The sequence below is a fragment of the Anabrus simplex genome, chromosome 7, assembly GCF_040414725.1.
Source record: "Anabrus simplex isolate iqAnaSimp1 chromosome 7, ASM4041472v1, whole genome shotgun sequence".
Lineage (NCBI taxonomy): Eukaryota > Metazoa > Arthropoda > Insecta > Orthoptera > Tettigoniidae > Anabrus > Anabrus simplex.
In genome coordinates, this window is record NC_090271.1 from 95,444,327 (window position 1) to 95,469,885 (window position 25,559).

Genomic DNA, 25,559 nt, shown 5'->3' on the forward strand with positions numbered 1-25,559 from the left:
CGAAGTTTATCATTGTCGAAGCGTGTGATCTGTTTAGTTGTCTTCCTTGTGTTTGCGGGAATTGGTTTGAATTTGATAAGAGAGATATAATGATCTGAGGCCACATTGATGCCTTTCTTTACCTTGACATTCATAATCTCAGGGCTGTTTCTCCTGGAGATTGCAACATGATCAATTTGGAACTCTCCGAGAGCTTGGACGGGAGAACGCCAAGTCATTTGCTTTCTGGGTAGATGGCGAAAGTGGGTCGACATGACCTGCAGGTTGTGATTTTCGCAAATGGACATCAGTCTTTTGCCGTTGGGATTGGTTCTTTTGTGAGCAGGGTAATTTCCTATAACTTTCTTGTACTTCTGTTCACAACCTAGTTGGGCATTGAAGTCACCCAAAAGAAGCTTGACATGGTGTTATTATTATTATTATTATTATTATTATTATTATTATTATTATTATTATTATTATTATTATTATTATTATTATTATTATTATTATTATGTATTGTGTTTTACATTTTTTTTTTTTTTAATGTAACCTGTAATGAGGTAACATTTTGGTAACAGAGCGTGTGTTGTGGATGAAAGATTGGTTGATGGTGATACCCTCGAATAAGGTAAAAATTTTAATTCTAAATGCATAGAATTATCTTGTGTTTTAGTTCTTCCTTTCACAATGTCTCGAGCTGTTCCTGCTCCTTCTCATTTGAGAAATGAGGAATTATGTTACGAACTCCAAATTCGAAAAGTAGATTCCACAGGGACTGTTAGGGACGATATGAGCTTCTTAAAAGCTTCTCTTAACTTCCTTTGCTAACCGCAGATGAATTGCGTGAGTCTTTGTTAGTGATTAAAAATTGATTGCCGGAATTTAATGGCACAATTTTGTTTTTCAGTTCTTCTGAGCCCTCAGAAAATTAATTAGCACATGTTAAAGTGCAGCTACAACATTACACGGATCGTATTCGGGATTTGTTCTCACTTAACATTCAAGAACATGAGTGGCAGGAGTGTGAATCATTGTTAACATCCTTTTCCAAGTTGTTTGAGAAAATTGTCAGCTTGCATGCAGGCCATGAATTGCCCAATTCAATGTCTGATGTTCAAGTGCCTACCTCTTCAGTATCTGGTGAAAGTGATTGTAACTACACACTGGTTGAATCTCCGGTTTTTTCTTCAACAAGTGAAAGTGTTACTCCAATTTCTATATCTACAGCTTCTCAAGCTTGTACTGTGGTCATTAGTGCTAATGTTATTCGGGAATCTAATGTGGGTAATGTTCACCAGGCCTCTTCTTCAGCTCTCTTTTCAAGTGATTTGGAGCCTGTAAATTATTCATGTAATGTGTCTTCTGCACATGTTGAAGTGCCAGATAATATTCCTATGGCACCTTTTAACTCTACCGTGTCTCAATGTCAACCTATTTTAGCCGAACAACCTGTTTATCAGGCAATAGTGCAAAACTATTCTCCTATCCAAGTGCCATCTGTACCTAATGTTCCTTTAGGTTGTATAACCCATAAACAAGTGGTCAATGCTCCGATGGTTTCTCAAATTTGTGAAAACGTTTAGCAGATGAGGATATCTGCGCCTGTTCTATTACAGTCTAATGCTAGTCCTAACCTCACTTTCAGTACCCCATCCTTATCTCCAGGGCGCTCCAATCAGGGTCATTATGTTGGTATAATTCCTTCTCAGGACCACTTGAGTCTTTCCCAAGTATCTCCCACACTTGCTTTCTCCCACATTTTCTCCAATTTACCTCATCCATTGTCTATTATATTTAAGGGAGTATTAAAATTTACTGCTAATTCTATTGACGAGGTTATTTCCTTCCTTCGATTTTTTCAAGTCTTATATCCACATGTATCTTGGACCTCTTTCTGAGCATATCATTAGAGCCAATTCTGAGAGATGGACAGTGGATCAGTTTCATGCGCGTGTACTTGAATTCTTAGTTCCTTCCTGTGCCTTGTATTCGTTAGTGCAAAAACATTATTTCAGTGCAGCATTTGAATGAATCTTTGTCAGAGTATATTCAGAATATTAAACTCTATGTTAGAATTGTTATGCTAAACTACTCTGATTCTCAAATGGTTGCTAGCATTATTGATAGTCTTGCCCCTAACTATCGGTCATATCTTGCTCTTTCAGCACGACCAGCAACTTTTACTCAATTGTATGCTATCACTGTTTCTGCCGAAGGTATTAGATATGCCGACCAACTACACCTTGCATTAGTTCCCCCTCCTATGAGCATGTCTTTATCCTTTTTCTCTGGTTACTAAAACTGCTTCTTCCCTTTATTCAAAGCCATGTAATTCTCGTGCATGTTTTAGTTGTGGTTCCACTGAACTTTTCCAGAAGAATTATCCTATGATTGGGCCCTCAGGCAATTTGAAACCAGACGTGGGTAGAGTCCCATCTACCAACAATTCTTGTCGATACTGTGGGTCGAATAGGCATTTCTCTAGACAGTATCCATGGAATTCTTCTGGACCTGGGCGTTCTAGTAACAGTAATTCTAGATGACTAACTGCCAACCCTTGTGATAAACCTCAAACAGTTGCTTCATGTTCTGTTTGTTATAACTGCACGTTAAAGGACGATTCACCTAATTCTGAGACTGATAGTAGGTTCCAGTATGAACCTAATGTAAATTTCCTACAATCTTGTGGCATTTCTGCTATTCCCCCTTGTAAATTACATATGCTTAGAGGTAAATAATGAACCTGTATGTGCATTGCATTACATTGTCGGGTGAGAACTGGTATAATTGAATGAAAACTGTTTGTAAGTTACCTCCATTGAAAACAGTATCCTTAATTTGACATACTGCTAATTCTAACACTTTGAATATAGTAGGATCTCTAAATGTCAAAATCAGAATCCGTGATTTTACATGGAACACGCCAGTACTAGTTTCATTTTAGGTGCAAATTTTATTGCTAAAACTGGTATGATTTTGGACCTGCAGTTCAACAAATGCCTTTTTAAGTCCTCCCTGAGTATCTATAAGCAGTGTAATTGCTCTCTTATTCTTCCTTGTCATGTTAATGCTATTCCTGAAGATACTGGTGAACCCAAAGCTTTTGATTTTTATCATTTTCCTGATGATCGGGCTAACCAACTTCAGAATCTCTGCGATAAATTTCCAGATGTATTCACTAACAAGTTAGGTGTAAGTAATGTTTTGAAGAACAAAATTGAAGTCACTGATAACATACTTGTTCGCTCTCCTCCGTATCATCTGTCGCCACCTAAAATGAAAACCCTTAAGGCTATTATTGACCAAATGCTTGCTGACAGTGCAATACGTCCTTCTAAATCTGCTTTTTCTTCTCCCATGTTTCTTGTCCCTAAACCACAGGGTTGTTTTCGGCCTGTTGTTGATTAACAGATCTTGAACAAGAGAGTTGTCCTTCAATCTGTTCCCCTTTCTGATCTTCTCTCTTGTTTTTTGGTTTGCTAATGCCAGAATTTTTACCACTTTTGATTTGAAGCAGGTATGTTATCAGACAACTCTTGCTGAGGAATCCAAGCACCTCACTGCTTTTGCCACTGATTGGAACATCTATGAATTTAAGAGGGTGCAGTTTGTCTTGCGCATGAGCGCAGCTGTCCTTACTCGGTTGCTAGATAACGTTCTGTTAGATATTAAATTCAGGTTTGTGTACAATTATCTTGACGATATGGTAATTTTCAGTGGAACATTTGAAGAGCCCCCTATCCATCTCAATGAACTCCATGAAATACTGTGTAAAGCAGGCCTAACCCTTAGGCTAGCAAGGTTACTTTCTCACATACCCAAATGTCATTCTTGGGGCATATTTTGTCAGAGAAAGGTGTCTCCATTTGACAATCTCATAGAGGTGCCATCCAAAATTTTGCTACCCCTATAGATGTCAAAGCTGTAGCCAGATTCATTGGCATGGTCAATTCCTTTCATAAATTCATCCCCAATTTTGCTTAAAGAGCAGCCCCGTTAAATGTTTCGAGAAGAAAGGATGCTAAATTCATGTGGGGGTAATGCCCAACATGAAGTTCCTTATGATTTGAAACCGGCTTTATGTAACGCTCCTGTTCTGGCAATACCAGATTTTTCTAAATGTTTCATCCATCAAACCTATGACTCTTCAACAGATATATCTGGTGTTCTTCAGGAATTCAAAAATGGGCGTCATCACATTTCTTATGCTTCACGTATTCTAAATCCTGCTGAGTGAAACTATTCTATTTATGAATTGGAAGCCTTAGCTGTTGTCTTTTCTTTAGAACAGTTTAGAAATGTATTGTGAACACCTTCCTTTCGATCTTGAAACTGACAATCAGGCATTCAGTTGGGTAATTGCCAAACCAAGACGTAGCGGTCATCTTGCATGTTCGGCAGTACGCATCTCAGCTTTTCAGTTCGAATCTCATCACATTCGTGGCACTGAAAACGTAGTGGCTGATAGCCTCAGTAGAATGTTCTATATATGCAGTTCTGATCCTCAATCAGAGCCTGCAGATCCCTCTACTAACCTAGTTTCATCCTTTGTGAATGTAGTTCTGACTAATTCACCTTTTCTTTTCAATATTTCCAAACATCAGGAATATGATGCAGAATTAAAGGCTATTATTGACAGGATTAAATTGGGCAAACTTTTAAAACCTTATGTTCTTAAGAATGACGTTCTATGTTGTCCTGCTCCCGGTCGCAGAGACCCCAAAATTGTTGTTCCATCTAAACTAGTTCCTACTCTTTTCAAATATTTTCATGAATCTCCAGTTGGTGGTCATCTTGGTGTTTTCTAAACTAGAGAGAAAATCTGTAAACATATCATTTGGAAATCTATGAACGGTGAAATCCGTACATTTGTCAAATATTGGAAAACTTGTAACATTAGTATATCTGCACCTAATACTCGCCTAGGTCTGAACAAGCTTTTCGTCTTATAGAGATATTATTAATTGATTACATTGGGCTTTTCCCGAGGTCCAGGACTGGCCAACATTTCATACTTGTGTGTGTTGATGCCTTCTCGCATTTTACGTGGCTGTTCCCAACTCGTATGGCTAATGCTAATACTACTATCTCTTGTTTGAAACAGATCTTTGTTTCCTTTGGACCGTGTCAATTTTTAGTGAGTGACAATTCCAGAGCTTTCACCTCTGTTCAGTTCCATAATTTTTGTTTTGATTTCGCAATATAATTATTAAATTAATGTCGTAATGGTCCACCTTTCAATACTATAATATGCAATATTCTAAATTACATTAACTAGGGACTAGTTTCAGCCAGGGCTGGCCATCTTCAGCCTTAACATAAAACATCTCATAACTAAACAAATGTACGTGCAAACAACTGACATAAAACAAATCAAACAAATATATACAAATTGACAATAAAAACTGGGATGAAATTATGGGTAAATTTGAAAATAACTAGGTACTAAATTCTTGCATCTTGAGTATGCTCATCATTGAGATTCTTTCATGTATTAATATTCACAGAATTGTTAGCTCTAACAGTGCTAATCATTACTAATTCAATTGTAAACAGGAGCTGATAAATGTTGATCCCGTAGTCATTCACCAAATCTACTTGAGTGGTGTTAGCCGTAAAATTATCTTGATTTGGTCATTTTCAGTAAAACATTTGAAGAGCACCTTATCCATCTCAATGAATTCCTTGAAAGACTGTATAAAGCAGGCCTAACCCTTAAGGCTAGCAAATGACAAATATTTTGATTTCTCAATTTCTCATGTAACTATGAGCCCGTATTATCCAAGGCAAAATTATGGTGAAAGACTTAATTGAAATCTTCGATCCGCTCTTATTGCTTATCACTCTGCTGACCACCCCAAGTGTGATTCATCGCTCAATTGGTTGTCATTAGCATTTAATACTGCCATCTAGGAGAGTCGTAAGCAAACGGCTGCTTCATTAATGCTAGATTTCATGTCTAATTCTCCCCTTTCGAATCTGTGGTCCATTAACAATCTCCTTCCTGACATCGCCAATCCAGAAACAATCCGTACTACTTGGCATCGTGCGTCTAAAAATTTGAAGTTTTATTACACTAAAGTTCAACATTACCACAATCACGGGCAAAAACCGCACAATCTATCTGTGGGTGACCAGGTTTTTGTTTAAATTCATCTTGTCAGTAGTGCTGTGGACCATGTTATTTGTAAATTAGCCCCCAGATTTTTAGGTCCCTGCAAGATTTTGAAATTTCTTACCCCAGTAACATTATTGGTAAGTCATCCTGAAAGAAAGAGGATCAGTAGAGTGCATTTATCACAAATAAAGGTACCTTAGTTATGTGTATTCATGATTCAGTGACCATTTATGTCTTAGTTATAAGGAATGTCTTAGTTATGAGAAATGTCTTAGTTGTAAGAAATGTCTAATATTTTTAAATGCAGACCAGCATATACACATGCTATCGCTATATTTTAGTTATGAGTTATGTTAGTGAGTTAGGAATAGGTATGGTCATTGTGAATATATTTGGTATCCTCCTTAAGTATTTGCTTATTTTAAATGTAGTGATTTTAGTAGAATGATTAGGTTATGTAAGATTTTGTTTTATGGTCACATCTAAAGGTATTCTGTCTGTAACCTTTTGGGCTTGGGGTAAACTCCTATTGGTTTCCATTTTTATCTTTTCTCTTGTTTTAAAAATTTATGAATACTGCATGCCCTTGGTTTCTGGTATCCCAAAAATCCAAAGCTCCTGATGGAGCTATTGAGCCACCGATTGGGTGGCATTAATTTAACTACTAGAAGAAAAATTTTCACCCTCAACTTCTTCAGTTCTTCATCAAAACACTTCGTTCGATGCTGGCCTTTTCTGCTGCATATCTGTTTGTGTTGCAGTGGCTGAAAAACTTTGGTCCATCTGGTGGACAAACTACTGTGCCTGTCTGGATGCTGCACTTGGTCGCTACCATCCAATTCGGGGACCGAGTTGTTGGAATGTTCCAGCTTGCGGCAGTTACTTATACCATACTGCACGATACATCACAGTCTGTTTCCAGTCATTTCACTGGATGGGTGAGCTGGGCTGAAGGTTACCAAATAGCCATGGTTGGACTGAAAGTGTATGGGAGTTTGTTGGCAGCCGGCAGGTGTCAGCAGCTACATAAGTCAGCGAAATCAGAGGTCAAGATGGAATACTTCAAAGCATAATGGATGTTCCCTAAGGATAAAAGGTTTAATACATTGAATAGGCGGAAACACTTTATCCTTAATTAACATTGTAAATTTCGATTTAATACGAACCATAATGAAATTCTTAACATTAAATAATGGATGTTCCAGTTGAGAAAAGTATCAAAATGGATGTGTTGTGTTGTGTATTCCTTGCTCCCCAAAATTTAAAGTTTTGTTATTGAGCCCTAACTCAATACTGAAGCAGGGGAAGATGTGACGTGTGGACAAACCTCCAGTTAATTTAAAGAATAAAATTTATTATTTTCGAGTGTAGCTTGAATTTGGGATGTGGAGGATGTGACCGGAATTGGGACGGCTGTGGGGAAGTCATTGAAGTTTCTTCATTGTATTTTGAAAACTCATCTATTTTTCAAAAGAAATTAATTACAGTATGTTGTATGATATAGCTAATTATTTGGACATTTGAGAATTGGACTTAATGCTTTGAAAAATTGATTTATTTTTCTGAAAGAATTATGAACGTTTTAAAAATTATTTCTATAAGATATTTGATTTGGAAGAATGAGGTTTTTGGACTTATGAAGAATAACTATTTGAAAAGGGAGGTGGTTGTACAAAATTGTTATTATTAATATGTGGAATTTTTGTTGTATACGGTATACTGCCACGTGCTGTTAGTAGTGAAACAGGTGTTGCATCAAGCAATTTTCTTGAACTTGCATCAGCTAGAATTTACAGACCTTATTGGTCAAAATAACGAATGTTATTATTGGTGAATTTGAAAGTCGGGAGTAAATTTGATTGCCTGATTGGTCACCCCAGGAGTTGCACCATTTCTGGCCTCCTGCTCCTCTGTGGGAGCGAAATTTGCATGAGTGTCTTTTACTACTGACCAGCCTAGATGGTGGACGTGCTTCGGCTTCCGACCCATCATTGGATACCTACCTCGGGGTAAGCACTACTTCTTGTTTTTTGAACTTCATCTAATGTAAATATAAATTTTTCTTTCGCATCAGAGTTTACCTCGATATTCACATTCCATTTAATCATCAAAATGACTTAGCTGTTCAGCTAAGCATCTCCTTTTTTTAGTTTTGGAGGCAATTCCCTTTTCCTTTTATTGAAAGAAAAATATAATTAAGACATCATAACCTTTGCTTGGATTTGCCACCAATGGTTCAGCATCGCTTAATTCACACCCCGAAAACCAATGTTTCTTGCTGGAAGTGTTTTAGGTGAGAATACTAGGTTTCGGTGCCTCTGTGTTAAGTTTTTTAATCTCCCCCTTTCTTTTCTGTGATAATATCTTTTCATGTCCCTTTCTTTAATTTCATTTAGTCATAAAGGATTAGGCTTTTACTTTCATATACTGAAATGTTTTGTCTACTTTCCTTTCTTAAAAGTTTTTTGAAATTGCCATGGCTTGCAAAACATATCTGCAAACTTACCTTCATTGTAAATGAGTTTGTTAATTTCATTATTCTTGTTTGTTTTGATTTTGTTCATCCCTTTTAATTGCTGATTTGTTAGTTCATTTAATTAAACTTTTTAAGAGTGATTTCTATTTATATTTCTTTCCCTACAATGCACACATTACCATCCACCTTTTAGGGATCCATGCCGCTTCCTTTACAGCTGTCATGTTTGTCAACCTGTTAATTTACATGTAATGCAGCTTTCAGTCGGTGAACTTTACGAGTGTTGTAACCGTTTTTTTTTTTTTTTTTTTTTTTTTTTTTTTTTTTTTTTTTTTTTTTTTTTAAGATCTATTATAATAATAATAATTATATAATAATTATTATGTTGTAGCACACATTAGAGGAAGTCTTCAGCAGCAGAAGAACAGCAGTTTAAGGGCAGAAGTACGTGAGTGCCCACTGAAATAATGCTGAAACCTACCATACCATTTCTCACAATATCTATTAAAAAATGAAAGATAGAAATGCATCAATTTTACCATGTCAAGTCAAAGCCCTTCTGATTCTAATAGATTGCAATTTATACTATTTAGACTTGTAGTTTCTTGTAAGGAATTTATTGAATATGAGAAATTTTTTAAGGTCTTATTGAAACATGTCATCATGTTGGTACACATTACTACTGAAGTATTGGTAACACTGCTTCCAAATTATCACCACACATTCATTGATGCATGAAAGTCTTGAAACTCTAGAATTTTAACATTTGATAAATATTTATGTCTTCAGTTATAAATTAAAATTTAATTTTAAAATATTGTAAATTTTAGCAACAAGAAAAGGTTTATAAAAAACACAATTTAGAAGTCAACATTAAAAATTCTAGAGCTTTAGTATCGCAGTACAGTCATACATGAGTGTGCAAAATTTCATATCTCTAGGTAGAATAGATATTGTGAGAAGTGTTCTGGTAAGTTTCAGCATTATTTCAGTGGGCACTCATGTAATTCTGCCCTTAAGAGCCAGCTGAAGTGTTCATTATTATCTTCTTCCTTACAACATAGCCAATGACCTTCTCTGCAGTCTCTCTGATGGTGTTTCTTAATGTGTTCCACTCTGATTTAACATCTTTTATGTTGGCTGGACATTTAATCAGCTGATTTAAAAGAGTGTCTTGGAAAGCAGTGCGAACAACTTCATTCCGAAGATTGGTGATGTTGAATTTTTTCCTGAAAGGGTTACTGATAATGCCATGAATAAAGAATGGGACTGAACTAAACACCAAAATATGCTGTTCTCATGGACAAAATAATGAGATTATCAGCATTCATAAAACTAAGCAATAGCAAGGAGGAAAAGAGAACACTTTTTAAAGGATGAAGGTAACAATCAAAGAAAGAGAAAGGTCAAGAAACTATTACCATAGAGATTCAAAGAAAATTAATGTTGACTATGTGTGGCTGATGATGTACAAGGATCCTTAGATGACTAACTAGAAGTCTATGGTCAGTCTGGCAGGATGTCTCATGCACACAAGATAAATAAATAAGTACATGGCAATGTATGAAGAATATATTGGAGATTGCCTCTGTTCTACAGTGTTTTCAAGTTTGGACTTGTCTGCTCTTACTGTTGCTTCTTCTTCCCACATTCGCCTGTCATTGCGATAATCGTATTATGTGTTCCTCTTTTCCGTTGATTTTGATATATGACTTGACATTAAGCTTTGGACTTTTCCTCTGGTTTTCTAAATATGTTGCCATTGCCTAAACATGTTGCTCTACTAAATCAGATAAATTATCCTGAAATACTCTGTACACGTTCTGAATTTAAGTAAGATTTTAAGTGGTGCTTATTAATTCTCCAGAGCATTCTAAAGAGTAAGATGGCCAAAGGTTATTGGGAAATGACTCTCTTTTCTGTGCTATTTTGCAAATAACATATCCTTAAAAAACAGGCCATAGTAAAAACTAATCACTAAAAACCATTTTTGAGAATCTTTACAGTTTGGCTAAACATAGAGAATGAAAGTCCAGTTTAATTCAAACTTTGTAATAAAAGCAATTCTTCTTGGACAGTACCTTGATCTTTCTAAGGACTTCCTTCTTTGCTTGACTCCAAATACTCACAGTACCATTATTAGTGAGATAACCTTGGCATGCTGTAATCAGCTGATTCGTCACCTAAAAGATAATAATTTTAGTTTACACAATATTACCATCCATTTATTTCAAACAATTACACTGAGAAATTAGTAGGCCTACAATGGAACTCATCAAATCAGTATAGGAAAGATTTTATTTAAAAATATGCCACCAGCAGAGACATTCTCCACTTATAGAACATAACAGGTAATTTTTTTATCTACAATGACAGGCATTAAATGTTGAGTACTCCAACAGAGGTATCCAACTGAAATGCCATTTGATACAGATAGTTTTATTACATAAGTGGAAGAGGCAAATATTCTAAGACATCTAGTGTATTTTCCAAAACAAGGGATGGTTGTCAATTACTGATAATGCCATGAATAAAGAATGGGGCTGAACTAAACACCAAAATATGCTGTTCTCATGGACAAAATAATGAGATTATCAGCATTCATAAAACTAAGCAATAGCAAGGAGTAAAAGAGAACACTTTCTAAAGGATGAAGGTAACAATCAAAGAAAGAGAAAGGTCAAGAAACCTATTACCATAGGGATTCAAAGAAAATTAATGTTGACTATGTGTGATTGTACAAGAAAGAGAAAAGAGAGGAGCTTAGCACAAGTGAAAGTTTATGCCAGACTTAACCATCTGCTTACCAAGATAGAAGCATAGGATTAAAATGAAATATTACTGGAGTGAAGGCACAAGCAAACAAAAGAAGCAACGAAGTATGCCTCCAGCAGTACAATGTTCCATCCTCATGCAACAAATGACACGATCACTTCACCAAAGGATATGGTCACTATTAGTAGCATATCGGACTGTTTCATGCCTAGAATTGTACATTGATACAATCGAGCATGTAAATAGTTTTGGTGTCAGTTGTTTGTATTATGTTCCAAATCACAAACTTTTCACAAGGGAAGAAACTCGTATTTCATTTGGTCGCACAAATGTTCAATGGGCTACAAATCAGATAACCAGCTAGGCCAAGGAAATATTGAAATATGACTTATACACTCCTGGGATATCAAAACTGCAAGCAGGCAGGCATTATCTCACTGGAAAATGACTCCTGACTGCTCAGCAAGGAATGACAATGGTGTGATAGGAATTCTTCAATGTAGTGGTGTATGGCCAATGACTGTTGTCAGTGACAAACAGGGAATATATGTGCAGCTCTACACACCATCACACCAGTTCTAGGGAACAGATACCATTGTAAAGTGAGGCAAAGAGAGTAATACTCATATGCTGGCATGGTGGTTATTCACACCCAATAAAATGCATGGTTCGTCACTAAAAACAAAATACTGTACCACCAGTCCATAACATTTCACACTGCTCATCACTGACATTATTGCAGACGAGGAAAACAATATTTTGGTGTTGCAAAGCTCATCACAATCACAGAATTGTCCATGCTAGGCATCTGAAAATGCATCTGGTAGAGATACATTGCTCTTGATGATGGATAAGAAAGCCATTGAATACTTTTGTGCTTATCTGACAATCTTATAGTGTGCCAGTTCATCCACATGCAGTCCACCATGTATGTATGACTTGATGTGCCATTGCTCCCAATATAATTCAACTGTAAAGTCCAAATGACAAGCAATTCAGTGCGCCATCCACTCTGCCACTTGTAGCCTAACTACAGAGCCTCAAACAAATGCTATCAATAGTTTTAACAAATGCTTCATGCACCTCCTAGGTATCCATGGATCATACTTGTAAGTACCGTGTAAGTCACATCGCATGTGTTCTTCTGAGGACTGTTTATTAAGCCACACAGAGTGACTGAAGCACTCTTGTACAACATACATTCAAACATATGTATTCCATTTTCATAACTTCCATTCATGAAGCTATTTAAAAACTTCCCCAGTTACCAAATCATTTTTAAAGGCTGTGCAAGTATTTATGGCAACCTGCACATTTTTTTCTTGCGGCAGAATGATCACTGAAAATTTGGGAAAATGGATACCCGGTAATGTAAGAATCATATTGGCCCAAATATGGAAAGGCCTCGCATATAAATCAACTGAATTTTTGGACGATATTTGAAAGAAAAATGAAACAGTGAATGATATTACAACATATTCAAGTTCTCCTACAATTCAGAAAACTTAATAAGCCCTGAAATAAATCTGAGAACAAAAGTTTTATTTTAATATAAAAAATTGTACGCTTGCTTCAATTTTATTATGCGATGACTGGTAGGTCATCAGCCCAGAGGCTGGTTGGATCCTCAAATAGCACCATCAAAGGCTATGCAGTTATAGGAAAACCACAAAAAACAATGGCAGCACCAAAATTAGGCGTACTAAGCAGGATGAGGAGTGAGGTAGTTTGCCATTGCTTTCCTCACTGGGCCAGACAGTGCTATTGTAGCACGACCGACCCCATGAATAACAACTTTCATAACAATACCAATGTAAATGGTCCGTTATTGGATATTACAAATTTTCCAGCTAACTCATACCTGGTTGCCAGAGTTTTGCCCGCATGTGCTAAGTTGGGCTCATCAGTTGGTACTTAGCACACCCACCAGAACACATGGCTAGTGCAAACCGTGGAGGCCACTGCGTAGGCTACTTGGAGCCACTGGCAGTGCCAATGCATTATAACAGACTTTGTCTCATTACCAAAAACTGATGCCTGCTTGGCCATCAGATGATATAGATGCTGAATCCCATAGGGAACCTGAAATATTTGTCCTGAATGAGTAAATTTATAATACCAAAATAAATGGTCCGTTATTGGACATTACAAATTTTCCAGCTAACAACTCATTCCTGGTTGGCAGCGTTTTGTCCCCATGTGCTAAGTTGGGCTCATCAGTTGGTACTTAGCACACCCACCAGGACACATGGCTAGTGCAAACCGTGGAGGCCACTGTGTAGGCTACTTGGAGCCACCGACCGACTGACCAACCAATAAATACTGATCTGCATTTAGGGCAGTCACCCAGGTGACAGATTCCCTATCTGTTGTTTTCCCAGTCTTTTCTTAAATGATTTCAAAGAAATTGGAGATTTTCTGAACATCTCCCTTGGTAAGTTATTCCAATCCCTAACTCCCCATCCTACTGTATAAATGAATATTTGCCCCAATTTTTCCTCTTGAATTCCAAATTTATCCTCATATTGTGATCTTTCCTACTTTTAAAGACGCCGCTCAAACTTATTTGTCTACTAATGTCATTCCACGCCATCACTCCACTGACAGCTGCGAACATACTACTTAGTCGAGCAGCTCGTTTTCTTTCTCTCATTTCTTCCCAGCCCAAACTCTGCAACATTTTTGTAATGCTACTCTTTTGTCGGAAATCACCCAGAACAAATCGAGCTGCTTCTCTTTGGATTTTTTCCAGTTCTTGAATCAGGTAATCCTAGTTGGGGTCTTACCAGAGACTTATATACCCTCTCCTTTACATCCTGATTACAGACCCTAAACATCCTCATAACCATGTGCAGAGACCTGTACCCTTTACTTACAGTCCCATTTATGTGATTTCCCCAATCAAGATCTTTCCTTATATTAACACCTAAGTACTTACAATGATCCCCAAAAGGAACTTTCACCCCATCAATGCAGAAATTAAAACTGAGAGAACTTTTCCTATTTGTGAAACTCACAACCTGACTTTTAACCCCGTTTATCAACATACCATTGCCTGCTGTCCATTTAACAACATGATCGAGATCAAGTTGCAGTTGCTCACAATCTTGTAACTTATTTATTACTCTATACAGAATAACATCATCTGCAAAAAGCCTTACCTCTGATTCCACTTGTTTACTCATATCATTTATATATATAAGAAAACATAAATGTCCAATAATACTGTCTTGAGGAATTCCCCTCTTAATTATTACAGGGTCAGATAAAGCTTTGTCTACTCTAATTCTCCGAGATCTATTTTCTAGAAATATAGCAACCCATTCAGTCACTCTTTTGTCTAGTACAATTGCACTCATTTTTGCCAGTAGTCTCCCATGATCCACCCTATCAAATGCTTTCGACAGGTCAATCGTGATACAGTCTATTTGACCTCCTGAATCCAAGATATCTGCTATATCTTGCTGGAATCCTACAAGTTGAGCTTCAGCGGAATAACCATTCCTAAAACTGAACTGCCTTCTATTGAACCAGTTATTAATTTTGCAAATATGTCTAATATAATCAGGAAGAATGCCTTCCCAAAGCTTAAATAGTAGGTGCCCACCAAGAAAGCATCAGCTGTAGATAATTACAAACAGGATAAATTCATCTGGTTTTCTTTTGGGTGAGTAAGTATTTGGAAATTGAACGTGGGGCTTTCAGGGGAGAGGCAAATATGCTGCTCCTACATCTAAAAATTTATATAAATGTTTAATTTTTTATTTGTTTTACATTTCACTAAAATTGTTCACAGTCTAGGTAAAACCAAGGACAGATTGTCCCCACTTTTACATCCTGGGGTATACAAAATATCCTGTACTTGCAGCAAGGTATACATTGGCCAAACATGCCGGTCCATCGGTACTCGTATCAAGGAACATGAACAAAATATTAGTCTCACCCAGCCAGACAAATCAGCATTAGCTGAGCGTGCCCTGTCATCGGGTCATGATGTCGTGTTTCAAGATGCTTGAGCTCTTACCCATACTAGACACCACAAGTCCAGGGCTATACGGGAAGCTGTGGAAATGCGTAGAAATCCTAACAGTTTCAACAGCGACAGTGGATATCAATTAAGTATTACGTGGTTGCCTGCTATTAAGGATTTGCGTAGGTAGTTCGCTTTCCTGTCCCTTCACCATTGTTATTTCATTTTGGTTTTTTCCAAATTCGTACATTCCTTATCACCAAATGTGTCATTCCAGGCTTGTGTCAGAGTCATACTTTCATATGTATGTACACCTGTTATGTTATTCCCTCTCAGACGGATTCTGATAGTGCTGTCAGCTCCCACTTCGAATGCTAGCGCTGTACTGCGTACAGTGAGCTATCTGACAAATTAATGTACCGCTTTCACTTCTCTTATTAACATCTAAATTCAAACTTCATACTTGGAGAAGTCTTCCTCATGGACAGTCGAGATTTTCTCCTGAAGATGCAGAGCAAAGTTTTCTGTGAAACGTTAAGAATTTCACCTTATTTTCTTGACACGGCATAAGACCAAAAGCCCATATGTCAATAAGTATGGGCCGTGAAAGCATCAATGGTAAGATATTTTATAATCATTCCCTTTTTATATAAAAGCATTGACCATGGTTCATGCAATATGAGAGACTTTGTCTCATTACCAAAAACTGATGCCTGCTTGGCCATCAGATGATATAGATGTTGATTCCCATAGGGAATTGGTATTATAAATTTACTCATTTGGGACAAATATTTCAGGTTCCCTATGGGAATCAACATCTATATCAACTTTCATAACACTCAGACACACTGGTTATGCCCTGAATGTCATAACTCAGCACCATCCATATTCCTGCAGCTTCCTATTGTCACAGCCATGCATGAGACAGGGACTTCGGTGGAAGCTACACTTTATCTGGCCTCTGCCAAGAGATGGATGCAAAAGTACTGCATCTATCAAGAAATTTATTGGTGTAATCTGCTGGTAGATACTGCATAGTAATAGTGGTACATCGTAAATATAGTCCTGAATGCAGCATCATCACTTTACACCACCCCAAGCTTGCCTTAAATTAAGTTGGGCTACACCTAGATAACAAGTTTATGGAAATGCACATAAAATTTTATTCTATTCACCACAGCTAGAACATACGTTTAATAAAACAATGATCTATATGTTAAATGACACAGGTTTCAGAACGTTCTGGCTATATGATGTATTTTTAATGTAATTGTCTTTGCTGCAGGGATTCAGTGTAAATCATAATGCATGGTCCAATTCCATGACTAAATGGTTAGCGTGATGGCCTTTGATCACAGGGGTCCTGGGTTCGATTCCTGGCAGAGTCGAGTATTTTTACCATAATTGGTTAATTCCTCTGGCACGGGGGCTGGGTGTATGTGTCATATTCATCATCATTTCATCCTCATCACGACACGCAGGTCACCTACAGGCGTCAAATGGAAAGACCTGCATGTGGCGAGCCAAACTTGTCCTTGGACACTCCCGGCACTAAAAGCCATATGTCTTTATTTTTTTAATGCATTTTTAAAGAAATTAAGCATTTTGAAAAGTCATGACAGAATTAAGCAAAACCTCAAAAGTGATTGTTTCATTACTGGTTGTTAAGATGACATCATAAATGGAAATGATAGAGAAGATAGTGGATACATGGTGACTGATCTGGTCACTCATACACTACAGTACTTAAGATTTGTGTAACCACTAATAGTTGTATAGTTTATGGGCCATAATGCGTTGTCTGCATTATGACTTTGAGGATTGCTTTGTACTTTGACAATGTGCAATAGCTTTCACAGCATCAAGCCATGTCACATTTCACACAGCAGTGGCTCTTTAGGGGAACAGGCTGAGGGGCACTACTTTTTCACAAATTCACGTACTTGGACAAATAAGTTTATGTGGTGTGTCCCTTAATATGGGATTAATTTGTTCTAACAGACATTGACTCAATCCATCCACTGTCCTGTTGGTTGGATTCACGAACTCCCAGAATCTTTCATAGACGTGACCCTCTAATGCATATCGAAAAACAAGTACCAATTGGCATTTGCTTGAAACATCTGTTGTTTCGTCTGCTTCTATTGAAACGAATTGGGATTCCCCCTTTTTTGAATGAATTTGTTCCCTACACACATTCAACATACAGTCGAGAAGTTCGTTCTGAATGGTCTTTGACGTACCTTTAAATACAGAAGCTTTGGTCAGGTGTTCTTTCATAGCAATGTCTATTTCACCTGTAAAATGAATGAGACCTTTGGGAATTCCAGGATTTAGAGAATTTTCTGTCTCATCATGGCCATGGAGTGCCACTTCAAATATGCAACAGAATTTTATCCACTGAATAATTCTGCGTAATATGTACCTATTTTTCCTAACCTGATCATTGTGTTTGTTAATGGATTGGCTACAAGCAGAATCCAGTTGAGTCACTATATTAGCTTTCCTTAGCACAGCTTATTTCATGCATGAATTGATATGTTGGTAGGAACTTTCGTCATTTTTAATTTTTTCTTTCAAGTGTTTGAGACCTGTTACTCCGGTTTTCGTCCATGTCAGGTCATGTCCGAACAACATGCACGGAAAACAGAAAAAACACATTCCTTGAATCACAGCCCCACAACCACCTGTATTCTGTATACAACCCTGGCTGGAATCTACGTCGATATTCGCACCCTTTATACTGTCCGACTTGTTCTAGTTGTAAATGGGGTGTTGGTCGACCGAGTGTCTTTATCTCCATCTTTTCAGTTAGGGACAGTTGAGAAAAAGGTCTAATTAAAATATTACTCCCAGAATTCATTGTACATAGCCTACAGGTTAATCATACCTGTGTGATATACCTTAAGCGACTCTTCATAGGGATTCTATATATCCACACACAACACATGATAGATTTACTCTGAACGACACGACACTAAATATTATGAGATAGGATACTGACAAATTTCATTAGCCAGTACAGCATATTTATCAGACTGCAGATAACAGACTTGGAACACGAATTTGAAACGGATGTTCTGCTCGGCGCGATAAGCCTTAACGTATTTTTTGAATCGTAGCAGGCTGGCTTCGGCAATGACCCAATCTCCCATTCAGTGCATATTAAGAAATAGTTCCATGCAGGTGTGAACGAAAATTACCGAAGAAAGAGACAACAGCTAAGGGCACAGGGCCGGCATGACCGGCTACGAAGAGCCCACCAGAGAAAGCAAAGTATGTGTCTGATGAAAACACTGACGCACTAGCTGCATACGGCGCCTAATACCAAACTGAATGTATCATCATTCAAATTGCCAGTATTTATAAAACCATGCATTAACAGTTACTTAGCTGGAGGGGCACATACCCCTCTGCCCTCTGCCTTTTAGAGCGAGCCGCTACTGATGTCGTACCACTATGTGCATATTTCTTGCGATATTCAAAGGATAAGTATCACATTTTAAAATGCCTGCCTAGCCTGTCCAATGCCTTCATTCTAAAATGATTACAGTCAATGAATTTTTGACAGATCTAGCTTGTATGACGTTATGGAAGAGCTGTCATGTTTGTCCTCAACTCTTCAAGAATGAAGCTGCAACATGGCAAAAGCAGATAGATAATCTGATTTTCAATTGAAGCATTTGGTGAAATGTGAAGACACTCGAGAAAAAGTGACAATGTGAGGAAGCTGTGGAGTTACATTCTTTCAAAGGAGTTAACATAACTCCCAAGAAACTGACCCAGCTAAATACACCTCAGTTTATTTCTAGCACTGCTGATAATCTGAAGTCAAGATGTTTTTCATTTCAAGCATCAAATGTAAAAAGTGTCTCAAGCACCAGACTGTCAAATATTTACACAACCTTCATACAGAACATAAACATCTTTGACGCAAGTGCATGACCTTCCAATGTTTCTCATTTTTACAGAAAAGAATCCATTGCAAGACTTTGCAAAATACTGCACATGGACAACAAGCCAGGGGAATTTGCATTCCAAGAATTTATCGACAATGGAGGGAAAGTTGTGCTGCTTATAGTAGCTGAACTGCAGAGAGTAGTGAATACTTTACCTTGCAGCACTACTGATTGCGAGAGAGGATTCTCGGCAATAAACCACATACTGACAAATGAAAGAAACAGGAGGACAATGGAGAATGTGTCTTCCCTGTTATTTATAAAAATGAATAACCCCCGCTGGAGTTATGGCTGCCAGCCCCATATGTCCAGTCATGGCTATTGAGGCACCATGGAACTGACAGCACATAATTGCACCATGTTCCAACATCAAGATACTCTGAATCAACAGCAGACAAAGGGGAGCTTTGGAATCTTTTTTAAGGTAAGATAACTTCCCGTTATTTAATATATATGTATAGATTTAAATATTCTATCCTATGTCATGTTGGTCTTGAAAAACAAAAAAAAAATCATCTAAATGACACCAAGATTTTTAGCAAATTTCACACCCCAGGCACCATATACTATTTACAAAAATATAGTATGTATAGTACTTTCCTTAAACACCTAGGCACTTTTATTTTTACCACTACACCACTGAAAGCTAGTCATGTTTCTCAGAGTTTAAATTTCCCTCCCATATCACATCTGGCATATTTAGGTCACTACCAATGACAATGCCGGTATCACATTTCTCGACCACCCCATGCTGTACTAAACGTATGTCCACCCCTTTGTCTCGTTTCTTGATAAGGGGTTGGGGATGAGGTGAGATGAATTTATATGGCATATTTTCACAGCCGGATGCCCTTTCCTGGCTCCAACCTCAGTTGAAGAGCTGATGAAGATGAAATAGATGATGGTGAATGAAATTGGGTAAGGAGGTAGAGGGAATGAACTGGGCGTATGAATAGGAATTGTCCTGGCATTTGCCTGAAAGTGAAAAAGGGAAACCACAGAAAACCATTCTCAGGACAGCCGACGGTGGGATTTGAACCCACACGTCTCCTGAATGCAGAGTCTGATTCCCTAGCCGTCGTGCATTAACATGCACATCTGGTTAGTGCTGCATCCTATGAACTCTTTGCAAAGCACCTTTGTAAGTATCACAATTCTCCTGCTGCAGGATACAAATGTCATCCATTGTCTAACTTGCTTCCGCTTGTAGTTCTGCCAACCGCCAATTCCCTTCACTGCTCTTTGGAGTTTTGGTAGCTTTTACATGTTCCAACACTCCCCCAGTACCCTCTCTTAAAGTTGTAGACATGATGTTGCTACCTTGCTTCCCTTTCACTCGTACCTTGTTATTACAAGCTCTTGAACTTACCAAATTAAGACAATCACTCTGTTTCTTAGTAAGTACCATCTTTTGGTCAAGTTTCTTATTAGCAACAGAATCACACACAACTTCTGCTGCGCTCCCAGATAGAGACAAAAGAGGACTTCATCAAGATAAGTTCCAGATTTCAAGTTCATATGTATTTAAACAGAAATAAATATAAATGTTTATACATTTCTAAATATTTCAGTGTTGATTCAATAAAATCTGATGGTGTTCTTTCAAGAACTAAACATGTCGTTCTATTTTAATAAGTTGTTTCTTTTTCAAGTATAATAGTGTTACCATACATTTTTCTTTTCAGATAGTTTATAAATTTATTACTTAAAATTAGTTTCAGCAGACTGAAGAACATAAGAGTTAAAAAAATCTCCACCATGATTGAAGTATCAAGCTTCCTCGTGATGATGATGCTGGAATCAAAATAGTCCAGACAGCTCCTGTTTTCCTTTCTACTGCAACTCTTCTTCAACCCAGTAATGCTGGATGGAATCCCTTTTCACACCCAGAGCACTCAACCACGGCCTTCACTCTTTACACCATCAACTGCCTCCGCACTTTGCACACCATTTTTCCGTCACCATTTCAAATTTCCTCATTGACAACCATCATATACCAATTTATGGGGATACTAGCTGATGTACCCGTGCTTCGCTACAGGATTCTCAGAAAGACTGACTTTGTGGTTTTCCTAACTAAAGTCAACATAGGTCATTACAAAAATGTCAGTAGGAATGTAGCGATTAAAAGCAATACTCGATCAAATGAAAAACCGCACATTTTATCACTTTTAACAAACAGTACTATGGTGCCAATCCAACAGCCCAAAGTTCCAGAGCTGGAATGACCAAGCCGCAGACTGCCGTGAACACTCCTCTGCCATGATTCCGTTAAGTATGCATGCTGCTCATTCCAATCAGTGCCTCAGAGTAGGGACTGAATAGCTTGAATGCCATGATGAACCAGTGTGTTACGTACCAGTAGTATCAGAAAATTTATGAACCAGAGGAATGGCATGCTAAAGAAAGTTATCTAACTCCCCAGCTACTTCCCATCAATGTTCAGGCAGGCTGTTACACTCTGTATGACCGGGCAAGTTGGCTGTGTGGTTAGGGGTGCGCAGCTGTGAGCTCATATCCGGGAGATAGTGGATTCAAACCCCACTGTCAGCAGCGCTGAAGATGGTATGCCATGGTTTCCCACTTTCACACCAGGCAAATGCTGGGACTGTACCTTAATTAAGGCCAAGGCCGCTTCCTTCACACTCCTAGCTCTTTCCTATTCCATAGTCGCCATAAGACCTATCTGTGTCGGTGCGACATAAAGCAAATAAAAAGATACACGGTACGCAGCAGTAATCCTAGCTACTAGAGATGAGTGGCAACAGAAGACAAATGTTATGAGCTTTCTATAGTGTAGGCCTTCACATTTAGTTTCCTTTCGAATCTGTGATTTGTAAAATTATTTATAGCATAGACTGTAGTTCCTTATTCTCCAACTTTAGATACTGATTTTCATTAAATTCTGTTCAGCCATTTTCTCATGACTTGGTGCTGATATGGACTTAGTAACAAAAATCCAAATTCATGAATAGCTGGTATGGTAACAATGTATAAGACATAAATGATCTGAAATTTAATATTATAGAACTTTAGTTATGCAGTATTTATTGATACAGCCTCTAATAATAAATATTTGATAATTAAATTTCAGGCCTTCCCCTAAACTACCATTTCACTCAGCGTGAATAAAATTATTCATGAACTAGATTATAGTGACTTATTCCCTGACTTTGCATACCAATTTTCATTAAGATAGGACCACTAATAACATAAATATTTGAGTATTAAATGTTAGGCCTTCCCCTAAACTACCATTTTTCTCAGCGTCAATACAATTATTTATATCCTAGATTGTAGCAACATATTCCTCGACTTTGCATACCAATTTTCATTAAAATATGACCACTAATAACATAAATATTTGAGAATTAAATTTTAGGCCTTCCCCTAAACTACCATTTCTGAATACAATTATTTATGGCCTAGATTGTAGCGGCTTATTTTCCGACTTTGCATACCAATTTTCTTTAAATTCCTTTCAGACCATTTCTCGTGATGCATGTACATACATACATGCATTCATGCATGCATCCATGCATACATACATATATACATACATACATACATACATACATACATACAGACAGACAGACAGACAGACAGAAATTACGGAAAATTAAAAAGTTCATTTTTCTTGTTACTGTGCACATGACTGATACAAAAATGCCATCCTTTTTAAATTCTGAGCAATGTACAGACAAAACTCTTATTTTATATACAGTATATAGATTACTGACTCTGAAATCAACAGGCTCCACTCCAAGCATCCTCCTCTCAAAACAGCTAACTTCCTTGTAGAACATAATTTCATGTTGGTAACAAACCATGAAAACTTGATCTACCTCACAGGACATTCTTCACACTGAACAGCCTCTGGACTAACATGACAGATATTGACCTGCTTCATAAGTGGGGAAATGTGTCTTTTGCCACAGTGAAGTTGCAGCTTGCCAAGACAGATAGTCCAACTTATTGCTGAAGACCTCAGAGAATAATTTAATGTTATTAGTTTTAAGTCCCACTAACTAATTTAAGGTTTTCAGAGATGCCAAGGAGCCAGAATTTTGTCTTGCATTAGTTCTGTAATATGCCAGTAAATCTACCAACACAAGGCTGATGTATTTAAGCACCTTCAAATACCACCAAACTGAGCAGGAATCAAACCCACCTACTTGAGCTCAGAAGGCCAGCACTCTACTGACTAAGCTACCCACCTCAGTAGACTTCAGAAATTTCTTGTACACTACTACCAGGGACAACAGACTACACTAAAACTTACCAGTACATTTGTAAATAATACTGTACAGAAAGTTATTTTGTTTTCTTTATTTTCTTTAAATATGTGACAGTGATGTGTAACACCACATGCTTAATAACATCAACATCAACAGTTCAATTCTTCATATTATTCCACGCAACTCATCCTGTATAGAATTTCATGTATTTAGTAACCTGTCTTTAATCCATTCCAGTCTGGGCCTTAATATCCCTAATAAACGTTCTGGACTGGGCATTTTTAAGGATTTTTAAAACATTACATCTCTGTACCTGCAGGAGATATTTGCATGATTCCTTTTTCTGTGTGCTTGTTTGAGCATCTAATTTTGAAAAACACTGTTTGTATTATGTCAACTATCACTTGAGATTTTAAAATTGTTTATATATTATACCATGTTTTGCGAATGGAGGAACGGTCTGATGGATAACTAAGCAAGTACAGTTTTCTGAAATACTGTTATATTTACCCTATTTTGCTAACATAAAATGCGCATTACAACTACAAAACAACAAAAATAATGAGTACAATATAAAAATAATTTTTCAATAATAATAGTAATAATTACAACAATGAAAATGGGAGCTCTTATGAAATTTTATTTTAATTGATAAATTTTGTCAAAAGTTAATCAAATGTAAAATTATTGTTCCATTTACCACAAAAGACTTCTGAGAAAGAGAAAATACAGTCTTCTAAAGAGACAACTTCACTAATATGTAGACAATCTTACGTATTCACGCAAATATGAAATAAGCGGGAACATGCACTAGGCTGTAAAATAAACTCCAATCATAATGAAATATAAGTTATTTTGAATTCATATGCCAATACTATGTTCATTTGCTCATAAACTTATAATATATCATAAAATATCGAAAATATCACTTTTGTCAAGCACATGTTTGCTGCGAGAAGCCATGTCCTAGAGCTCACTGAGTGACAACACCTACTGATGCATGCTGATCGAAAATATCATAAATTCTCTGACTTAGACATATAATACTACAATCTGCTTAAATACTCTCGTAACTAATATATGAAGAAACACAATGTAACCACCAGAATGCGTGCATAGCTCGTTCTCGATTTTTAGTGAATTGTCAAACCTTACTATGGGCTATGCCCGCAGCGCGGCCTGAACGTAATTTCGGCCACTGCGAGCTATGCTCACAGTTAGACCGGAAAGAGTTAATAGCTGCTTAAGAGTCTAAAGCTCACTGAACAACTTCAAAATGAGACAGTCTTTACCTTGACCAGAAGTCCTGTCAGTCGATCATTAGTATTGAAGTACCGTGATGTTGAATATACCATACGGATGCAATACATGAGGCACGGCATGTATCGATCAATTGCATTAGGTTCGGTATGGTATAAGGGGTCCAAGTACTTCTCCAGAGCATAGAGATATTTAACATTGTCTTCAACTTCATTATTCACATTAGTAACCATGTTTTCCAAAGTAGTCCATTTCTGAAAGAAACACGTTACTAAATAATGAATGGTTACAAACAGTTACCTATTGCACAAAATGTAATAATACACAGAAAGATATGAATACAATGAACACAATGATAGGTCAGTGTGGGAAGGGGGTAGCAACAGAAAGAGGAAGCAAGGACAAACAAGAAAACATTAAAGGACAAAAGGCTTTAGGATTGACTGCGGAAATATCTGGACAGATCATCAGTCTTGATGCAGGAGCCCTCTGTTCCAAGAGTTTTACCATTAGTGATCATCTTTATCTTATATCCCTTCCCTTTTCTTGCGTTTATCTGCCTTTCTCATCCTATACTTACCCCAAATCAAGACTGAAGATCTGTCAAGGTGGTCCCTCAATGAGTGTTGATGCCCACACTTCTGATGAAGTTGCGAAGCGGAAATGAGCTCCCTGGGGCCTGAGAACAGTTGGCTGCAGAATAACTGGGATTGATGAAGGAAGAACCAATCTATTTGAAGATGAAAGTGTATGATGACATTGAGGTAGTCCTTCTCCTTAG

The 25,559-nt window shown here is 37.4% G+C and overlaps 1 protein-coding gene across 1 annotated transcript in view; it reads right to left on the minus strand.

Annotated features, from left to right (window-relative positions):
- LOC136877292 (dynein axonemal heavy chain 5) overlaps nt 1-25,559 on the minus strand; it is a 363,203-nt gene that overhangs the window by 37,307 nt on the left and 300,337 nt on the right. The window contains exons 10-11 of the mRNA XM_067151223.1: nt 24,811-25,032; nt 10,658-10,759 (exon numbers count right to left, since the gene is read on the minus strand). Coding sequence (XP_067007324.1) covers nt 10,658-10,759; nt 24,811-25,032 — 324 coding nt within the window. The remainder of the gene's footprint in view (nt 1-10,657; nt 10,760-24,810; nt 25,033-25,559) is intronic.